At 48.1% G+C, this 22504-nt stretch overlaps 1 protein-coding gene across 1 annotated transcript; it reads right to left on the reverse strand.

The window, feature by feature from the left end:
- Positions 1-1671: 1671 nt before the first annotated feature.
- LOC109786647 (probable serine/threonine-protein kinase PBL21) lies at positions 1672-3322 on the reverse strand. Its single transcript, XM_020345226.4, has one exon. The coding sequence runs from the start codon at positions 3264-3266 to the stop codon at positions 1845-1847; it is 1422 nt and encodes a 473-aa protein (XP_020200815.1). The 5' UTR covers positions 3267-3322; the 3' UTR covers positions 1672-1844.
- Positions 3323-22504: the final 19182 nt, after the last annotated feature.

A 22504-nucleotide genomic window follows, 5' to 3' on the forward strand; every position in this document is an offset into this window, starting at 1 on the left:
TTAGAGGATCAAGAATCCTCGTAGAGATAGGATCAAAACCATTCATATCTAACCCCGTGTAATCTCTAGCTGCCAAATATATCTCTAGCGTATAGGCTGGGTGAAAAAACTAGGGAGGTCCAATTGTAAAACTATCTACATAAATTTATTTATATTCAGTTTTTTCAATTATTTTCTATGTTACATAAGCCATGTGAAAATTTCAGGATGATCCATGGACCATCATGTCCACCCCGTAGACATGCCACCATGTTCTTGTTGCCGTGTCCACCACCCGAATGATCTTGCGGACGAGGTTGGACGCGTTCCCAGCGAGCTAGCTGCGTCACCGCGTGCGCATGTCCCACACCAACCGCCAACTAAATGATGGATCAGTGACTGTACTACGTGAGTACGAGTACAAAGTGTTCCCAATCCCTTAATCAACAACCGGAAGTAGTCGTAGTAGTGCAAGTGGAGGTAGCCCGCCGCGTAGTTGCTAGGTTTCTATAAGGAATCTTAATTTGTTATACGGTGCTAGTTGCTTTAGAGACCAAGTCTATCCATACATACATTGGAATAATGCAAATAGTGAACCTATGGCACATTAGAATCCAAACTCACATTGGAATGTTAATTACTGAATTTGTACTTAAACCCAACTTAAATAATACTTATAAATTGGGTTTAAGTACAAGTTTTACTAAATCAGCGACAACTAATATGAAGATGGAGAGACTATTATTTTGAGCCTAGCTAGGCACTTGATCTACGTCCCTCGCATTCCCGGGCAGGGCCGACATCCGCCGTTAGTGGCAGAGCGCCTGTCCCCCGGCCTCGCGCACACACGTCCTGCATAAACACGGCTACGTGGTGGTGTTGAGTCAGGCACGGGTTTTTTGGTCGTCAATTTCGATAACAAAACATGTGTTATATGGTACCGAAAATATATCATTGACGTTAGTTGTTGTCCAGTTGGTAGACAGGGAAATTTGACTCTTTCTACATACCATAATAGCTACAAAAGATACATATTCTCGTTTTCTCCTCGAGTTTCTGTCGTGCATCAATGCTGCTCTTCAAGTGGCCCAGGTAGGCTCGTGTTTCCCGTGAACACTCTGATGGACAATACACTTCACATGGTGGAGGACTGGAGGTAGTGGTGTCGCCGTGAATGCTTCGACGGTGGTGATGACAATGTTGGTGAGGAGAATCAAGACGAGAAGGACGCCGGCGAAAGATGAAGCTTGCGGACTAAGGACAGCGGTGCTCGGGCATCATGCGAGGGAGGGACATGGGATATAAAGGAGCTCCATTTGTGGGTTGGAGAAGCTCTGAGTAGCCCATGCATGCGCCAGGATTGGGGCATGGTTGAGGAAAACACAAGAAGGGGACATCCGCTAGGGAAAAAACCTAGTCCAAGGAGAGGATGGAGGAAGGAGGCAAAAAAAAAATACTACTCCTTGCGTTTTAGAATGCCAGATCATGAATTAGTAACTGCATCCAATCTCCGAAAAGCCCCGATTGTTTCAATTTTTGAAATGGGATATTTACGGAATCCCCATGAAAAAGTAAGGTGTATTGATTTCTATGCAAGTGAACCATTTCAAAATGTTTGACCAAGATTATAGAATAAAATATCTAATAGATAAAATATGAAACTACTTTTCATGATAGATAAAAAGGCTCCGTTCACGACGTAGACACGTTTGGTTTTATTCATTCGCTCATTTCAGTCCATATGTGATCCATATTAATTAAAATATTCAATTTTCTTTCTCGAACGGCATCACAATTTCTTGGGGCAAACCAACAAACAAAACCTTGGATACAAATGCTTTATTCGCCGTTTGACTGAGAATTAGTTAATTCTCACTGGTTCTCCGTCTAATGAGGCTTAAGCGTGCCATGGACATTGGCTCATGGCTGCGTATCACCACGAGCGCCTCCTCGAGGTTGGCCACGACCTTGGACATGTCCGGCCGGCCCATCCGCGACAGGCAGAGGCAGCGCTTCGCCGTGTCCGCCACGATCTCCAGCGCCTCCATCTGCGGCAGCGTCGGGTCCAGCGACGGGCGACGGTCCAGCACATCCTTCAGTGCTAGCTTCCCGGTCCGTATGGAGTCCAGCTGCAGGGTGGCCGGATCCTCACCCGTCAGCGCTTCTAACATCACCACCCCGAAGCTGTACACGTCGCTCGCCGTGCTCACGCGCTTTGTGCGGCTGTACTCCGGGTCGATGTACCCGGGCGTGCCGACGACCTCCTCAACGAGCTGGCCGCCGCGCTCCTGGCCCGCCGCTTGATACACCGCTGAGCCGAAGCCGGACAGGCGCGGCGTCCAGTTCATGTCCAGGAGGATGTTGGACGAGCTGACGTTGCGGTGGATGACCACCGGCTGCGCGCCGCAGTGCAAGTAGTGGATGGCCCGGGACGTGCCAAGCAGCACCGCGACGCGGGTCATCCAGGGCGCAGTCGCCGCCGACGAGCTAGAGCCACCGCCCGGGTGCTGCAGGCGGTCTCTAAGCGTGCCGTTGCTCATATGCTCGTAGACGAACATGCGGTCGTCCTCCTCCTCGCACCAGCCGACGAGGCGCACGATGTGGTCGTGGCGGAGGCGGAAGGTGATCACGAGCTCCGGCACGAACGTGTCGTGCGGCTTGTGCTTGTCCAGCACCTTAACGGCCACCTCCGGGCCGTCGTGGAGACGGCCCTTGTACACCGTCCCCGACCAACCTCGGCTGAGCTTGTCGGCAAAGTTGTTGGTCGCCGTTACAATCTCCGCCCACGAGAACATGCAGGGGTAATCGGGCACCACCGTCAGAGTCTGCAGGGAGGGAGAGCCTGGCGATGGCACGGTGATCATCGTCGGCACCCATGTGTGTTCGAGACTGATTCGAGCGAGATGGCTGGTGATGGCGGCATAGTTGACCATGGGGAAGAGGCTGAGAACGAAGTAGATCCTGGCATTGATTTCCCTGAAGCTATCGGCGTGGCGGCGAGCCCCGAAGAAGCGGTTGGCGGCGCTCCTGTCCTGGCAGGCAAGGACGAGCTCGTGCGCCTTGCCTAGCGCCGTGCGCAGCTCCTTGAGTGGCCGCTCCACCACCGGGTCCCGCGGCAGGCGCGGCAGCACGTCGCCGATGATGGACAGGCGGAGCGCGAGGTTCTCGCACTCCCGCCTGTTCTGGCGTGCCGTCGCCACCGCCCGAATGATGCTAGAGATGAGCCCGGTCGCCTGCCCGATGAGCTGTGTCACCGCGGCCACATTGGCCACGACCGTGAACGCCATGATCACTCACTGCTGCACTATGAGTATGTTCCCCTAGCTAGAAGGAAGAGGATATTGGAGGTAGCCTTTTTTATCGGTGGTAGCCTTTTTTATCTGCGCACGCTCGAGGTGTTTGTGGAAATGTCTTAGGCCAGTGGCCACTAGGCTCCGCGCCATTGTCTTGGTCAGTCGTCGCTCCCTCTCTGCACCGTGTTGGCACTGGGCTCCGAAGAATTGTCAAAGTCAAGCTCAGATGCACGACGTTACCAGCCCTTAAACCATAACCGCATACCGGTTTCTACGGTTTGGCCCACACGGTTTGAATGTTTCTTCTTTTTTCTCTCCCGGCAAATCGTTAGTTCGTTAAGCCAAAAAAGAACTTTTGATCCAGTTTTTAAATTTTAAGAAAACATGCACTCTCTGTAAAGAAATATAAGAGCGTTTAGATCCTTAGAGCATCTACAGCCGGACATGACAAATCTGATCCCTCAAACGCCCGTGAACGCAACAGGTCACGCCTCAAATTTGCTACTATGCATCCGAGTCTCTCATATTTCAACCCCTAAATCCATACAAAGCATGGAAAAGAAATCCTACGTACTACCCTAGCTAACCTTCGTCGTCGGAGATGTCCACGACGTCGATGCCGGGCGCCGGGTGGACGGGCATGTAGGAGGGCTCCAGGTCCTCCACCCCCCCCCCCCCCCCCCCCGGCCTCATCTATGTAGGCGAGCATCTCCTCCTCCTCTGCAGCGTGCTCCGCCTCCATATCCTGCTGACGACGGCGTCTGGCCTCCGCATCCGACTCCAAGCGGAGGGAATCAAGGATGGCCTGCTGCTCCGCCTGGAGATCTGCATCCCCAGCGTCTCCCACATCCTCCTCCAACTCCTCCTCCGGATCCACTACATCCTAAGGTAGCCCCGCGGCGATCCAGGCTTCGTGCTTTACCCGGATCAGCTCAAGGAGCTGCAGCAGGGGTTCTGGCGTTAGAAATGGGTAGCTCCTTACCCGGCGGCGTGGAGGCATGGCTACTAGTGGTGGCGGATGCGGAGTGGAAAGTGCCGACGGTGGCGGACGGGAGGAGGAAACTGTGGAGGGCTAGGATTTCGGTGTCTGCGGTCGGCTTAAATAGTCGGGCTAGGCACTACGCTGCCCGTCGAAGCGGCGCCACGCGGCGACATCGGTCCGACGGAGGAGAGGAGCTTCAGACCGCCGGGTTTCAGACTATTTATGAAGGAAATATGCCCTAGAGGCAATAATAAAGTTATTATTTATTTCCTTATTTCATGATAAATGTTTCTTATTCATGCTAGAATTCTATTAACCGGAAACTTGATACATGTGTGAATACATAGACAAACATAGTGTCACTAGTATGCCTCTACTTGACTAGCTCGTTAATCAAAGATGGTTGAGTTTCCTAGCCATAGACATGAGTTGTCATTTGATTAACGGGATCACATCATTAGGAGAATGATATGATTGACTTGACCCATTCCGTTAGCTTAGCACTTGATCGTTTAGTATGTTGCTATTGCTTTCTTCATGACTTATACATGTTCCTATGACTATGAGATTATGCAACTCCCGTTTACCGGAGGAACACTTTGTGTGCTACCAAACGTCACAACGTAACTGGATGATTATATAAAGGTGCTCTACAGGTGTCTCCGAAGGTACTTGTTGGGTTGGCGTATTTCGAGATTAGGATTTGTCACTCCGATTGTCGGAGAGGTATCTCTGGGCCCACTCGGTAATACACATCACTTAAGCCTTGCAAGCTTTGCAACTAATGAGTTAGTTGCGGATGATGTATTACAGAACGAGTAAAGAGACTTGCCGGTAACAAGATTGAACTAGGTATTGAGATACCGACGATCGAATCTTGGACAAGTAACATACCGATGACAAAGGGAACAACGTATGTTGTTATGCGGTTTGACCGATAAAGATCTTCGTAGAATATGTGGGAGCCAATATGAGCATCCAGGTTCCGCTATTGGTTATTGACCGGAGACGTGTCTCGGTCATGTCTACATTGTTCTCAAACCCGTAGGGTCCGCACGCTTAAAGTTCGATGACGGTTATATTATTAGTTTATGTGTTTTGATGTACCGAAGGTAGTTCGGAGTCCCGGATGAGGTCGGGGACATGACGAGGAGTCTCGAAATGGTCGAGACGTAAAGATCGATATATTGGACGACTATATTCGGACATCGGAAAGGTTCCGAGTGATTCGGATATTTTTCGGAGTACCGGAGAGTTACGGGAATTCGCCGGGGAGTATATGGGCCTTATTGGGCTTTAGGGGGAAGAGAGAGGAGAGGCTGGGCGCCGCCCCCCCCCCCCCCCCCAAGGCCTAGTCCGAATTGGACTATGGGGAGGGGCTGTGCCCCCTCTTTCCTTCTCTTCTCTCTCCCCTTTCCTTGACTCCTACTCCCGGTGGGAGTAGGACTCCTCCTAGGGCGCGCCATAGAGAGGGCCGGCCCTCCCCCTCGTCCACTCCTTTATATACGGGGAGGGGGGCACCCCTTGGAGACACAATAATTGATCCCTTCGATCTCTTAGCCGTGTACGGTGCCCCCTCCACCATAATCCACCCTCAGTCACATCCTAGCGGTGCTTAGGCGAAGCCCTGCGTCGGTAGAACATCATCATCATCACCACGCCGTCGTGCTGACGGAACTCTCCCTCAAAGCTCGGCTGGATCGGAGTTCGAGGGACGTCATCGAGTTGAACGTGTGCTGAACTCGGAGGTGCCGTGCGTTCGGTACTTAATCGGTCGGATCGTGAAGACGTACGACTACATCAACCGCGTTGTGCGAACGCTTCCGCTTTCGATCTACGAGGGTACGTGGACAACACTCTCCCCTCTCGTTGCTATGCATCACCATGATCTTGCGTGTGCGTAGGATTTTTTTTTTAAATTACTACGTTCCCCAACAGTGGCATCCGAGCCAGGTTTTATGCGTAGATGTTATATGCACGAGTAGAACACAAGTGAGTTGTGGGCGATATAAGTCATACTGCTTACCAGCATGTCATACTTTGGTTCGGCGGTATTGTTGGATGAAGCGGCCTGGACCGACATTACGCGTACGCTTAGGCGAGACTGGTTTTACCGTCGTGCTATGCACACAGGTGACTAGCGGGTGTCAGTTTCTCCAACTTTAGTTGAACTGAGTGTGGCTACGCCCGGTCCTTGCGAAGGTTAAAACAACACCAACTTGACAAACTATCGTTGTGGTTTTGATGCGTACGTAAGAACGGTTCTTGCTCAGCCCGTAGCAGCCACGTAAAACTTGCAACAACAAAGTAGAGGACGTCTAACTTGTTTTTGCAGGGCATGTTGTGATGTGATATGGTCAAGACATGATGCTATATTTTGTTGTATGAGATGATCATGTTTTGTTGAAGTTATCGGCAACTGGCAGAAGCCTTATGGTTGTCTCTTTATTGCATAAGATGCAAGTGCCAAATAATTGCTTTACTTTATTGCTATGCGATGGCAATAGTTGCAAGAGCAATAGTTGGCGAGACGACTATGTGACGACACATTGATATAGATCAAGATGATGGAGATCATGGTGTCATGCCGGTGACGATGGAGATCATGACGATGCTTTGGAGATGGAGATCAAAGGCACAAGATGATGATGGCCATATCATGTCACATATTATGATTGCATGTGATGTTTATCTTTTATACATCTTATTTTGCTTAGTTCGGCGGTAGCATTATAAGATGATCTCTCACTAAATTATCAAGGTATAAGTGTTCTCCCTGAGTATGCACCGTTGCGAAAGTTCTTCGTGCTGAGACACCACGTGATGATCGGGTGTGATAGGCTCTACGTTCAAATACAACGGGTGCAAAACAGTTGCACACGTGGAATACTCAGGTTAAACTTGACGAGCCTAGCATATAACAGATATGGCCTCGGAACACTGAGACCGAACGGTCGAGCGTGAATCATATAGTAGATATGATCAACATAGTGATGTTCACCATTGAAACTACTCCATCTCATGTGATGATCGGACATGGTTTAGTTGATTTGGATCACGTGATCACTTAGAGGATTAGAGGGATGTCTATCTAAGTGGGAGTTCTTAAGTAATATGATTAATTGAACTTAAATTTATCATGAACTTAGTCCTAGTAGTATTAGCATATCTATGTTGTAGATCAATAGCTCGCGTTTTGCTCCCCTGTTTTATTTTGATATGTTCCTAGAGAAAACTAAGTTGAAAGATGTTAGTAGCAATGATGCGGACTTGGTCCGTGATCTGAGGATTATCCTCATTGCTGCACAGAAGTATTATGTCCTTGATGCACCGCTAGGTGACAGACCTGTTGCAGGAGCAAATGCAGACGTTATGAACGTTTGGCTAGCTCAATATGATGACTACTTGATAGTTTAGTGCACCATGCTTAATGGCTTAGAATCAGGACTTCAAAGACGTTTTGAACGTCATGGACCATATGAGATGTTCCAGGAGTTGAAGTTAATATTTCAAGCAAATACCCGAGTTGAGAGATATGAAGTCTCCAATAAGTTCTATAGGTAAAAGATGGAGGAGAATAGCTCAAGCAGTAAGCATGTGCTCAGATTGTCTGGGTACTACAATCGCTTGAATCAAGTGGGAGTTAATCTTCCAGATAAGATAGTGATTGCCAGAATTCTCTAGTCACCATCACCAAGTTAGTAGAACTTCGTGATGAACTATAATATGCAAGGGATAACGGAAACAATTCCCAAGCTCTTCGTGATGCTGAAATCGATGAAGGTAGAAATCAAGAAAAACATCAAGTGTTGATGGTTGACGAGACCACTAGTTTCAGGAAAACGGCAAAGGGAAGAAGGGGAACTTCAAGAAGAACGGCAAGCAAGTTGCTGCTCAAGTGAAGAAGCCCAAGTCTGGTCCTAAGCCTGAGACTAAGTGCTTCTACTGCAAAGGGACTGGTCACTGGAAGCGGAACTGCCCCAAGTATTTGGCGGATAAGAAGGATGGCAAAGTGAACAAAGGTATATTTGATATACGGGATTATTGATGTGTATTTTACTAGTGTTTGTAGCAACCCCTCGGTATTTGATACTGGTTCAGTTACTAAGAGTAGTAACTCGAAACAGGAGTTGCAGAATGAACAGAGACTAGTTAAGGGTGAAGTGACGATGTGTGTTGGAAGTGGTTCCAAGATTGATATGATCATCATCGCATGCTCCCTACACTTTCGGGATTAGTGTTGAACCTAAATAAGTGTTATTTGGTGTTTGCGTTGAGCATGAATATGATTTGATCATGTTTATTGCAATACGGTTATTCATTTAAGTTAGAGAATAATTGTTGTTCTATTTACATGAATAAAACCTTCTATGGTCATACACCCAATGAAAATGGTTTGTTGGATCTCGATCGTAGTGATACACATATTCATAATATTGAAGCCAATAGATGCAAAGTTAATGATGATAGTGCAACTTATTTGTGGCACTGCCGTTTAGGTCATATTGGTGTAAAGCGCATGAAGAAACTCCATGCTGATGGGATTTTGGAATCACTTGATTATGAATCACTTGATGCTTGCGAACCATGCCTCTTGGGCAAGATGACTAAAACTCCGTTCTCCGAAACAATGGAGCAAGCAACAGATTTGTTGAAAATCATACATACTGATGTATGTGGTCCGATGAATATTGAGGCTCGTAGCGGGTATCATTATTTTCTGACCTTCACAGATGATTTGAGCAGATATAAGTATATCTACTTAATGAAACAGAAGTCTGAAACATTTGAAAAGTTCATATAATTTCAGAGTGAAGTGGAAAATCATCGTAACAAGAAAATAAAGTTTCTACGATCTGATCATGGAGAAGAGTATTTGAGTTACGAGTTTGGTCTTCAGTTAAAACAATGTGAAATAGTTTCACTGCTCACGCCACCTGGAACACCACAGTGTAATGGTGTGTCCGAACATCGTAACCGTACTTTATTAGATATGGTGCAATCTATGATGTCTCTTACCGATTTACCACTATCGTTTTGGGGTTATGCATTAAAGACAGCTGCATCTACGTTAAAAAGGGCACCGTCTAAGTCCGTTGAGACGACACAATATGAACTGTGGTTTGGCAAGAAACCAAAGTTGTCGATTCTTAAAGTTTGGGGTTGTGATGCTTATATGAAAAAGTTTCATCCTGATAAGCTCAAACCCAAATCGGAGAAATATGTCTTCATAGGATACCCAAAGGAGACTGTTGGGTACACCTTCTATCACAGATCCGAAGGCAAGACATTCGTTGCTAAGAATGGATCCTTTCTAAAGAATGAGTTTCTCTCGAAAGAAGTGAGTGGGAGGAAAGTAGAACTTGATGAGGTAACTGTACCTGCTCCCTTATTGGAAAGTAGTTCATCACAGAAATCTGTTCCTGTGACTCCTACACCAATTAGTGAGGAAGCTAATGATGATGATCATGTAACTTCAGATCAAGTTACTAGCGAACCTCGTAGGCCAACCAGAATGAAATCCGCACCAGAGTGGTACGGTAATCCAGTTCTGGAGGTCATGTTACTTGACCATGACGAACCTACGAACTATGAGGAAGCGATGATGAGCCCAGATTCCGCAAAATGGCTTGAGGCCATGAAATCTGAGATGGGATCCATGTATGAGAACAAAGTGTGGACTTTGGTTGACTTGCCCGGTGATCGGCAAGCCATAGAAAATAAATGGATCTTCAAAAGGAAGACGGACGCTGATAGTAGTGTTACTATCTACAAAGCTAGACTTAGCAAATTGCCACATTTTATGAAATCTGGCAAATGGATGTCGAAACTACATTCCTTAATGGATTTCTTAAAGAAGAGTTGTATATGATGCAACCAAAAGGTTTTGTCAATCCTAAAGGTGCTAACAAAATATGCAAGCTCCAGTGATCCATCTATGGACTGGTGCAAGCATCTCGGAGTTGAAATATACGCTTTGATAAGTTGATCAAAGCATATAGTTTTATACAGACTTGCGGTGAAGGCTATATTTACAAGAAAGTGAGTGGGAGCACTACAGCATTTCTGATAAGTATATGTGAATGACATATTGTTGATCGGAAACAATATAGAATTATTCTGCAAAGCATAAAGGAGTATTTGAAAGGAGTTTTTCAAAGAAGGACCTCGGTGATTCTGCTTACATATTGAGCATCAAGATCTATAGAGATAGATCAAGACGCTTGATAAGTTTTTTCAATGAGTACATACCTTGACAAGATTTTGAAGTAGTTCAAAATGGAACAGTCAAAGAAAGAGTTTCTTGCCTATGTTACAAGGTGTGAAATTGAGTAAGACTCAAAGCCCGACCACGGCAAAAGATAGAAAGAGAATGAAAGTCATTCCCTATGCCTCGGCCATAGGTTCTATAAAGTATGCCATGCTGTGTACCAGATCTATTGTATACCCTACACTGATTTTGGCAAGGGAGTACAATAGTGATCTAGGAGTAGATCACTGGACAGCGGTCAAAATAATCCTTAGTGGAATAAGGATATGTTTCTCGATTATGGAAGTGACAAAAGGTTCGTCGTAAAGGGTTACGTCGATGCAAGTTTTGACACTAATCTAGATGACTCTAAGTCTCGGTCTAGATACATATTGAAAGTGGGAGCAATTAGCTAGAGTAGCTCCGTGCAAAGCATTGTAGACATAGAAATTTGCAAAATACTTACGGATCTGAATGTGACAGACCCGTTGACTAAAATTATCTCACAAGCAAAACATGATCACACCTTAGTACTCTTTGGGTGTTAATCACATAGCGATGTGAACTAGATTATTGACTCTAGTAAACCCTTTGGGTGTTGGTCACATGACGATGTGAACTATGGGTGTTAATCACATGGTGATGTGAACTATTAATGTTAAATCACATGGCGATGTGAACTAGATTATTGACTCTAGTGCAAGTGGAGACTGAAGAAAATATGCCCTAGAGGCAATAATAAAGTTATTATTTATTTCCTTATTTCATGATAAATGTTTATTAATCATGCTAAAATTGTATTAACCGGAAACTTGATACATGTGTGAATACATAGACAAACATAGTGTCACTAGTATGCCTCTACTTGACTAGCTCGTTAATCATAGATGGTTGAGTTTCCTAGCCATAGACATGAGTTGTCATTTGATTAACCCGGATCACATCATTAGGAGAATGATATGATTGACTTGACCCATTCCGTTAGCTTAGCACTTGATCGTTTAGTATGTTGCTATTGCTTTTTCATGACTTATACATGTTCCTATGACTATGAGATTATGCAACTCCCGTTTACCGGAGGAACACTTTGTGTGCTACCAAACGTCACAACGTAACTGGGTGATTATAAAGGTGCTCTACAGGTGTCTCCGAAGGTACTTGTTGGGTTGGCGTATTTCGAGATTAGGATTTGTCACTCCGATTGTCGGAGAGGTATCTCTGGGCCCACTCGGTAATGCACATCACTTAAGCCTTGCAAGCATTGCAACTAATGAGTTAGTTGCGGATGATGTATTACAGAACGAGTAAAGAGACTTGCCGGTAACGAGATTGAACTAGGTATTGAGATACCGACGATCGAATCTTGGGCAAGTAACATACCGATGACAAAGGGAACAACGTATGTTGTTTTGCGGTTTGACCGATAAAGATCTTCGTAGAATATGTGGGAGCCAATATGAGCATCCAGGTTCCGCTATTGGTTATTGACCGAAGACGTGTCTCGGTCATGTCTACATTGTTCTCGAACCCGTAGGGTCCGCACGCTTAAAGTTCGATGACGGTTATATTATGAGTTTATGTGTTTTGATGTACCGAAGGTAGTTCGGAGTCCCGGATGAGATCGGGGACATGACGAAGAGTCTCGAAATGGTCGAGACGTAAAGATCGATATATTAGACGACTATATTCGGACATAGGAAAGGTTCCGAATGATTCGGGTATTTTTCGGAGTACCGGAGAGTTACGGGAATTCGCCGGGGAGTATATGGGCCTTACTGGGCTTTAGGGGAAAGAGAGAGGAGAGGCTGGGCCCCCCCCCCCAAGGCCTAGTCCGAATTGGACTAGGGGGAGGGGCTGCGCCCCCTCTTTCCTTCTCTTCTCTCTCCCATTTCCTTGACTCCTACTCCTACTACTTGGAAGGGGGGAATCCTACTCCCGGTGGGAGTAGGACTCCTCCTAGGGCGCGCCATAGAGAGGGCCGGCCCTCCCCCTCCTCCACCCCTTTATATACGGGGAGGGGGGCACCCCTTGGAGACACAACAATTGATCCCTTGGATCTCTTAGCCGTGTGCGGTGCCCCCTCCACCATAATCCACCTCGGTCATATCGTAGTTGTGCTTAGGCGAAGCCCTGCGTCGGTAGAACATCATCATCGTCACCACGCTGTCGTGTTGACGGAACTCTCCCTCAAAGCTCGGCTGGATCGGAGTTCGAGGGACGTCATCGAGTTGAATGTGTGCTGAACTCGGAGGTGCCGTGCGTTCGGTACTTGATCGGTCGGATCATGAAGACGTACGACTACATCAACCGCGTTGTGCTAACGCTTCCGCTTTCGGTCTACGAGGGTACGTGGACAACACTCTCCCCTCTCGTTGATATACATCACCATGATCTTGCGTGTGCGTAGGAAATTTTTTGAAATTACTATGTTCCCCAACAATTTACATGTGGGACCCTAGTGTCAGTCCGACATGGCGGAGGCGCCCGGCCCCATATCCGCTCCATATTTGGGCTGGATATGGGTGGTGTCGGTCAGTCCGGGTGTTTAAGTCCCGTTTGAGGCGTCTGTCTAGGTCGAATTTTCGGGACCGATTAGTGACCTGGGCATTTGCGGCGGTTTTGGGGCGTCCGACTATAGATGCTTTTAGTGATCTAAACGCTCTTATATTTCTTTACAGAGGGAGTACTGAGCACCACACCAATTAAAATTTGGTTCCCACACAAAACATAAATCTTTGTTAATTTTATAACACCGGGTGAAAAGCAAGATAACCCGGCCACACAAACTTGCTAAACTAGGTCTATGTTACGAGATTAGGTAGATTTTGTTTAAGCTTAATTGAGATTAGATCATCACAAGATTACTGATATGACAAATCACATACAACATATTAGAAACATGTTGCATATAGGCATATGGATCAATGGCACATTTCAAGATAGAGAGTGTCAGAACGTACATATGAGGGCACCAGGAACTCCGGTGCAACAACATCTTCAGCCATCCATACATGAAAAAGTTTAGTTGCCGAGTATCGAAATACTCAGGCTATGGTCAATAAATACCTGGCAACATTGTGGCTGAGTGTCACTGTCGGCAAACCGGACTCGGCATGAACCATGTCATCAATAAGGAGTGGAGTCGAATGTCCTTTGTCGGGCAGTCGGTAACGTGTAATTCGGGTGCAAATCATACGTACTCGGCAACATAAAGGCAAGTCACCACCGGCGACGGCATCGCCATGTGGGGCCTGCATATGCCGAGTGTCCACCGTGACCGCTCGACAAATGCAGTGCATGACGGATCGCCACGGAACGACTGGGTATGCCGAGCGTGCCCCAGCGATGCTCGTTGATCAGTTCTCCCATAGCCTACTAAGTGTGGTCATGTAGTACCTTAGTACGGCGAGTATCTACGACATCTTACTCGGCATCTAGGTTGTCGAGTACAAGTTGCTCGACAACCACTTCAGATATAGCCTACCAGGTGGGCCAAGTAGCTGAAGGAAATATGCCTTAGAGTCAATAATAAAGTTATTATTTATTTCCTTATATCATGATAAATGTTTATTATTCATGCTAGAATTGTATTAACCGGAAACATAATACATGTGTGAATACATAGACAAACAAAGTGTCACTAGTATGCCTCTACTTGACTAGCTCGTTGATCAAAGATGGTTATGTTTCCTAGCCATAGACATGAGTTGTCATTTGATTAACGGGGTCACATCATTAGGAGAATGATGTGATTGACTTGACCCATTCCGTTAGCTTAGCACTCGATCGTTTAGTATGTTGCTATTGCTTTCTTCATGACTTATACATGTTCCTATAACTATGAGATTATGCAACTCTCGTTTACCGGAGGAACACTTTGTGTGCTACCAAACGTCACAACGTAACTGGGTGATTATAAAGGTGCTCTACTGGTGTCTCCGAAGGTACTTGTTGGGTTGGCGTATTTCGAGATTAGGATTTGTCACTCCGATTGTCGGAGAGGTATCTCTGGGCCCTCTCGGTAATGCACATCACTTAAGCCTTGCAAGCATTGCAACTAATGAGTTTGTTGCGGGATGATGTATTACGGAACGAGTAAAGAGACTTGCCAGTAACGAGATTGAACTAGGTATTGAGATACCGACAATCGAATCTCGGGCAAGTAACATACCGATGACAAATGGAACAATGTATGTTGTTATGCGATCTGACCGATAAAGATCTTCGTAGAATATGTGGGAGCCAATATGAGCATCCAGGTTCCGCTATTGGTTATTGACCGGAGACGTGTCTCGGTCATGTCTACATAGTTCTCGAACCCGTCACTACTGGAATCAGCTAATTTGCCATCTGCCAGCTCTTTGCCGTCTGCTAGCTGACGGCAAAGAAGCTCTTTGCCGTCTGCCAGCTCTTTGCCATCAGCTACCCAAAAGCAGACGGCAAAGAAGCTCTTTGCCGTCTGCCAGCTCTTTGCTGTCGGCCAGCTGACGGCAAAGAATCTTTGCTGTCCGCTGGCGGACGGCAAAGAGTGAGGTGGCCCCCACCCCCCGCCCGTTTTTGAAAAACTTAACGGGCCACCTCTTTGCCGTCCGCTAGCAGACGGCAAAGAGGCAAAAAAGCGGACGGCAAAGAGCCTACTACCTAACGACCCGTACCCCCGCCCGTTACTCGCTTCTTCCCTCTCCCTCCCACGCCGCCGTTTCTCTCCTCCCACGCCGCCGCCCGCCGCGCGCCGCCGCCGCCCCGTCGCCCCCGCCGCCCCGGCTCGCCGCCGCCCCGGGGCCCCGTCACCCTCACCGCCCCGGCCCCCCGCCGCCCCCGGCCCCCCGCCGCCCCGCGCCCCCCGCCCCCCGTGCCCCCCGCCGCCCCGTCGCCCCCGCCGCCCCGGCTCGCCGCCGCCCCAGGGCCCCGTCGCCCTCACCGCCTCGGCCCCCCGCCGCCCCGCGCCCCCCGCGCCCCCCGCCGCCCCGGCTCGCCGCCGCCCCCAGGCCGCCTCCTCCACCGCCCCGCCCCCTCCTCCACCGGCCTCCTCTACCCCCCAGGTGAGCCCCCATTTTTCAGTTTTTTTTCTGTTTTTTTCTTTTTTTTCCTTTTTAGTTTTAGTTTTAGTTTAGATTTAGTTTTAGTTGTAGTTTTAGGTTTAGTTTTAGGTTTAGGTTTAGTTTTAGGTTTAGGTTGTAGAAGAAAAAAGAAGAAGAGGAAGAAGAAGAAGAAGAAGAGAAAAAGAGGAGAGGAGGAGAAGAAGAAGAGGAAAAAGGAAAGGAAGAAGAAGAGGAGGAGGAGAAGGAAAAAGAAGAAGAGGAAGAAGAAGAAGAAAAAAGAGGAGAGGAGGAGAAGAAGAAGAGGAAAAAGGAAAGGAAGAAGAAGAGGAGGAGGAGGAGAAGAAAAAAGAAGAAGAGGAAGAAAAGGAAGAATAGGAAGAAGAAGAAAAGGAAAAAAGAGGAAAAAAACCCCGACCCGACACGGCACCCCGACCCCGACCCGGCACCCCGACACGACACCCCGACCCCTAGACCCCGACCCCGACACCCCGACCCCGAGCCTGACCCGACACCCCGACCCCGACACCGACACGGCACCCCGACCCCGACCCCGACACCCCGACCCCGACCCCGACACCCCGACCCCGAGCCTGACCCGACACCCCGACCCTGACACGGCACCCCGACCCCGACCCGACACCCCGACCCCGACACCGACACGACACCCCGACACCGACACCCTGACACCACACCCACCCTTACCCCGACACCGACACGGCACCCCGACCCCGACCCGGCACCCCGACCCGACACCCCGAACCCGAGACGGCACCCCGACCCGACACCCCGACCCGACACCCCGACCCGGCACCCCGACCCGACACCCCGACCCCGAGCCTGACCCGACACCCCGACCCCGACACCGACACGGCACACCGACCCCGACCCGGCACCCCGACCCGACACCCCGACCCCGACACGGCACCCCGAGACCGACACGACACCCCGACCCCCGACACCTCCCGAAAAGGTGTTCTTTGGCCTTCCAGAAGCCGACGGGGTCATATATTTGTGAATTATTAGTTAGGTCATATATCTTTCGATTTTGTTATGAAAAACATCATATATAATTGTGTTGATCGGGTAGTTTTAAATGTGCAGTTGTTTCATCGCTGCGAGGTTTGGTGTTCGACGACCTCGCCGTGCGTTTGACGAGCTCTGCCCCTTCGTTCGTGGGTGAGCACAAATGACATGTCCTCCTCCCCCATTAATTATTTGATCTATTCCGATGAAACTTGATAGCTAGCTACATATGTGTCTTGAATCATCAGTATGCGTAACCAATATGTGTCTCCCGTTCGAAAGCGTCATAGTTATAAATATGCATGCATTTGCATATTTATAACCTTGATTCTTTCGAATTGTCCAACGCTATCCATGGACAGCCCGAGTATGTTTAGATTGGGTTCGTTTTCCCATATGCTTTGCTCCGGATCCGACGCATAAATTTCGTCAGTGCCTCCCCTGTTGTTCTCCGGGTACACATCCTCTCTGTTTATTGCAGAGACGTGTATCAGGAGAAAAGCGGGGAGGTGCTGCCGAAATTTTGCGTAGGATCCGGAGCATAGCATGGGAAAATGAACCCAATCTAAACATACTCGGGTGGGATTAGGACCTATCATTACCTATTAGAGTGTAGGTTGCATGGACGTAATAAAATTGACAAAGTAGATCAACTGATGAATACATACATGGTGAATTATATATATATATATATATATTTGTTGTGTGTCTAGTAGCTCTGAAAGTCAAGATGAGTGATCGTGCGTGGATGTACACCGGTCACACTGGTCAGAACAAATGGAGCACTGAATGGTTCACAAAAACCAAGGGGTTTGTGCGAGCCGCATTTGCAAATGGCCAGAGGAAAACCTGGTGCCCCTGTTTACGGTGCGGCAATTGGGAAAAGAGGACAGAGGCTGAAATGGGCAAACACCTGCAGAAGAGTGGTTTTACGCCCGATTATACGGTGTGGACATTTCATGGTGAGTCTGCCCAACGTGACCGAGCTGAGGTGGATCGTCGTCGCACCGACGAGCATGGTACCGGGATGGAAAACATGGTGCAAGACTTTGATGATGCTCGGGATTCGGACGAGGAGATGGAGGAATATGCAAAGGCCTTCAATGAAATGTTGGAGTCTTCAAAACGTCCGCTCCATGAGCACACTGAGCTTTGTTAGTTGGATGCCATCTCACAAGTAATGGCTCTGAAGGCTCAGTTCAACTTGGGCAGAGAATGCTACGATGCAATGATGACAGTATTTGGACACTTTCTACCCAAAGGCCATGTAATGCCTGCAAACCTATACCAGTCGGACAAAATCCTCCGTGCACTGAAGATGCCCTATGATAAGATACATGCCTGTGAGAAAGGATGTGTCTTGTTTAGGCTTGACTATGCGGACTTGAACTATTGTCCCATTTGCAAGTCTTCCAGGTATGTTGTGGTAGACAACGGTATGGGTGAGAAGACACAGACCAAAATCCCCGTTAGTGTTCTTCGGTATATGCCAATCGTACCAAGACTTCAACGTCTTTTCATGGTCGAAGAGACGGCCAGACAGATGACATGGCACAAAACGGGCAAAAGAACCGAACTAGATGCAGATGGGAATCTGATGATTGTACACACATCGGATGGTGTTGCGTGGAAAAAGTTTGATGAATTACATGGTGACAAAGCGGCAGATCCGAGGCATCCTCGAGTCGGCATCAGCACGGATGGGTTCAGTGTGTTTGGTATGACGGCAGCCCAATACAGTTGTTGGCCCGTATTTGTCTTTCCACTCAATCTCCCCCCCGGACAGATTATGCAAAGAAAGAACATTTTCCTGACGTTGATAATTCCAGGGCCCAACTATCCGGGGGAAAATATGAATGTGTACATGCAACCGCTTAAGGACGAATTGCAAGAAGCCTGGGATAATGGGTTCAAGACATACGATGCCTATAGCAAATGGAACTTCATAATGCGTGTCTGGTACATGTACTCGACGCATGACTTGCCGGCGTATGCGCTATTCGTTGGCTGGTGTGTGCATGGAAGGTTCCCGTGCCCCACATGCAAGGGAGCTCTTGAGTTTCGTTGGCTTCAGGCCGGTCGCAAGTTTTCTTGCTTCGACATGCATAGAGAGTTCCTGAATCCTCGCCATAAGTTCAGGAAAGACAAGAAGAACTTCATCAGAGGTAGAGTTGTCAAAAACTCTGCACCACATGCATTGACAGGCCAACAGACCCTGGATCAGTTAAACGCTCTCGAGCCAGATCCCGAGCGTCCAGGGTACTTCAAGGGGTATAATTCTAAGCACGCCTGGACTCACAAAACATGCTTATGGGATCTGCCTTACTTCAAAGACCTCCTTTGCCCACACAACATCGACGTGATGCACACTGAGAAGAATATCGCCGAGGCACTTTTTGGTACATTGTTCGGCATAGATGGGAAGTCAAAGGATAATACTAAGGCTAGAGTCGATCTGGAGGCGCTATGTGATAGGCCGTTACAAAACATGAAAGAACCGAAAGGAAAGCAGAACTGGACGAAGCCAAAGGCATGGTTCAATCTTGGAAGGCCGGCTATGAGGGAAATTATCTTGTGGGTGAAAATGCAGTTGATGTTCCCCGATGGGTATGCAGCGAATCTGCAGAGGGGAGCCAGTCTTGATAAATTGAAGATATTTGGTCTCAAGAGTCATGATTGGCACATATGGATTGAGCGGGTAATGCCGGTGATGTTGCGTGGCTTCATCCCTGAGGATGAATGGCTAGTACTGGCAGAACTCAGCTATTTCTTCCGTGTTCTTTGTGCGAAAGAACTATCGCCTGGCGTGCTAGAAGAAATGGAAGAGTTGGCGCCGGAGTTGATCTGCAAGTTAGAGAAGATCTTTCCACCGGGCTTCTTTAATCCAATGCAACATTTGATTTTGCATCTCCCGACCGAGGCAAGATTGGGGGGGCCCGTGTAAAATCGTTGGTGCTACCCAACTGAGAGGATGCAGAAGACGCTTCGACAAAAATGTAAAAATAAACGTAGAATTGAAGCATCGATGGCTGAGGCATTCATCACTGAGGAGGCGGAAAACTTCGTGACAGCACACTACGAAGCCAAAAATCGTCATTTGCATAATCCGAAGCCTCGGTACAATGCTGACGACCCTAAAAAGGGTGGATCCAACCTCAGCCTATTCAAAGGGAATCTCGCACCAGCCAGTGTTTCAAATCCAGTATCTTTGGATAACGAACAATGGCGGACCATTTCGTTGTATATCTTCAACAACCTGATAGAAGTGCAGCCGTACATCGAGTAAGTTCTCGGTACATAGTTTCGCAACTTCTATTTCCTTTGAACTGCTCTTATTCCTGGATATTTCATACAGTCGATACGTCGCCTTATTCTCGTATGGAGCGGTGATCCAAAAGGATTCTGTCGAAGAGTATGAGCTTCTCGCAAAGCAAGGTGGCGGCTATCCCGGTTTCATCTCTTGGTTCAAACAAACGGTAATTTCTATTAGACTTGTAGGCTAATTTGTAGGCGGCTATCCCGGTTTCATTCGCTAATTTGTGCGTAATGCAACAATCCTTTCATATTAAACTTGTAGGCTAATTCAGAGTCTATGGACGCCGAATTGAGACAAGTCGCTAATGGTTTTGACTATAAGGTCCGTTCATTTGACAAATACGACATCAACGGGTATCGCTTTCGTACCTATGGCAAAGAGCTGTCTATGGCCGACCGAAAGTCTACAAATTGTTGTGTATCTGCTATCGGCGAAGGAGGTACCGAGTATTATGAGAGAGTTGAAGCAATTTATGAACTTCTATTCTATGGTGAAAACCCACCGAATGTCGTAGTCTTCAAATGTTATTGGTTTCAGCCGAAGGAGACTAGAAGAACTCATGAACATATAGGGCTAGTTGAAATCAACCAAAGCACCCATTTAGATGTTCCTGATGTCTATATTACGGCTCAACAGGCGACCCAAGTATTCTATCTACCGTGGGCCTGCCAAACTAATCCAAATCTGAAAGGTTGGGATGTCATTTATGAAGTGCCGCCACGTGCTAGACTATCTCCCCCAAAGGAAGAGGATTATGAACCTCACATTAACCCAGACACATATGAAGGAGAATTCTTCCAAGAGACACGTCTTTCCAAAAAGCGTTTCAAGAACCGCTATACTTCACCCCAAAACATTGAAGTAGACAGCGACAGTGAATCCGACATCACCCCAGAGGAGGAACAAGAAGAGCCGGAACAAGAAGAGGTTACTGCTGCGGATGACCTGTCATTGCTTGACCGATTACGTCAAGGTGGCCTTGCACATGTTGATGCCACTGAACCCTATGAGCCCGTCATTGATTATAGTGATGATGATGATTATGCATTTATTGATGATACTGATCGAGATTATTAGTAGTGTCAGGTATTAAATTTTTTAATGTTGTACTTGATGATGATACACTTAAGTGATACACATATTATTATTCATGTCGGTCTTTTTTTTATGTTGTACTAATTTCGTTTACTGTTTGTCATGGCAGGTGTTGAAAGATGGTGGGCGCTGGTCGGGAGCGCGCCAAGGCCCCTTCTTCCTCGGCGCGTGGTCTGAGGTCTTCGATTCCAGACGTACCTCTTCGCCGAGCGTTGCTGGACAGTATGTCCACACCGCCGGGCCCTTCTTCGTCCACCGCGGTGCCCAGCAGGGGGCGAGGTAGGAAGAGAGGAGGTGGGGCACGTGGTCGCGGGAGAGGAGGTAGGGTGACTCCTAGGGCGCCTTCCTCGCCGCCACCCCCAGCTGTTTCACCCGAGCACGTGACTGCTAGGGTGGACTCATCCGAGGAGGAGGCTACACGGACTCCGGTCCACGAGCCTCCGGTCCACGGGTCTTGGGCCCACGAGCCTCAGGTCGACTGGCCTTCGGCCCATGAGAGTTCGGCCCACGAGACCCCGGAGGAGCACACGTCCGGATGGGGTACCTGGCCGGATCAGCTCGAGGAGCCGAGTGGCCATGCTGATGATGGCGGGGAGCCGACTGATCTTGAGGAGGAGGGTGGCACCGTCTACCAGCGTGGTGCTACACGGCTCCCGTCCGTGCCGGCGACCCGCGAGCAGAGGTGGTTGATCTTCCCTGATGGGGAGAGGTACGTAAGTGCATTTAATATTTTTGTACCTTCTGCATTCACGTTTCTTCAAATAACTAATGCGTTGGCCTTGTCATGCTGCAGGGGTTGGGACCACCATCATAGTGTCCGCCGGCCCAACTCCGTCCTTGGAGTTCTTTGCCGGCAAAACTTCCCGGGGTTTGTCACGTTGCCTGGTGAGGGTCGGCTTCCAGAGCTTGGGTTGAGCTGGGAGCACTACGTGGCTGCCCCGGCCCCGCCGGATGTCATTATCGACGGTGTCGTGTGCGACACGAGGGCAGACATGGTGATCAGGACGTTCTGGGTAATTTCTCCTTTACACATTTCAAAATCTTCAACTAGCTAGTTATTAATTGTACTAATCAATATTGTCTCATTTGATTGCAGACATTCTACAGGTGTGAGGAGGGATACGAGGAGGACTGCGCAAATGTTATCCAGAACGTCTGCAAGCGCCTACTCCAGAACTTACGGCACGAGGCTCGGGTGCAGGCTGTTCGAGACTACTACGCCTTGCGTGGTATCAAGAAGACCAAGCCGGCGTGCCGCGATAAGTTCCTGAGTAAGGAGCAGTACATGAAGGTAATTCTTAAGGCCTTCTACTTAAGTTCCTTCATTTAGTAATTCTTAGCCGTAGCGCTCAAGTTTCTATTTGCTAACTTAGGCGCCTCCAAGATGGTGTGCGGATCGGATGGATTGTTGGGAGGTGTTGGTCGATGAGTGGTGCTCACAAGAATGGCTAGCCCTCCACAACCAGGCCAAGGACAAACGTGCCCAAATGGAAGGTGTGCCACACCATCAAGGCAGCTCCAACT

The sequence above is a fragment of the Aegilops tauschii genome, chromosome 3 (genome assembly GCF_002575655.3).
Source record: "Aegilops tauschii subsp. strangulata cultivar AL8/78 chromosome 3, Aet v6.0, whole genome shotgun sequence".
NCBI lineage: Eukaryota > Viridiplantae > Streptophyta > Magnoliopsida > Poales > Poaceae > Aegilops > Aegilops tauschii.

Bases quoted from the DNA above. Each gene is read 5' to 3' on its own strand.
- LOC109786647 (XM_020345226.4), bottom strand. From the start codon at position 3,266: ATGGCGTTCACGGTCGTGGCCAATGTGGCCGCGGTGACACAGCTCATC.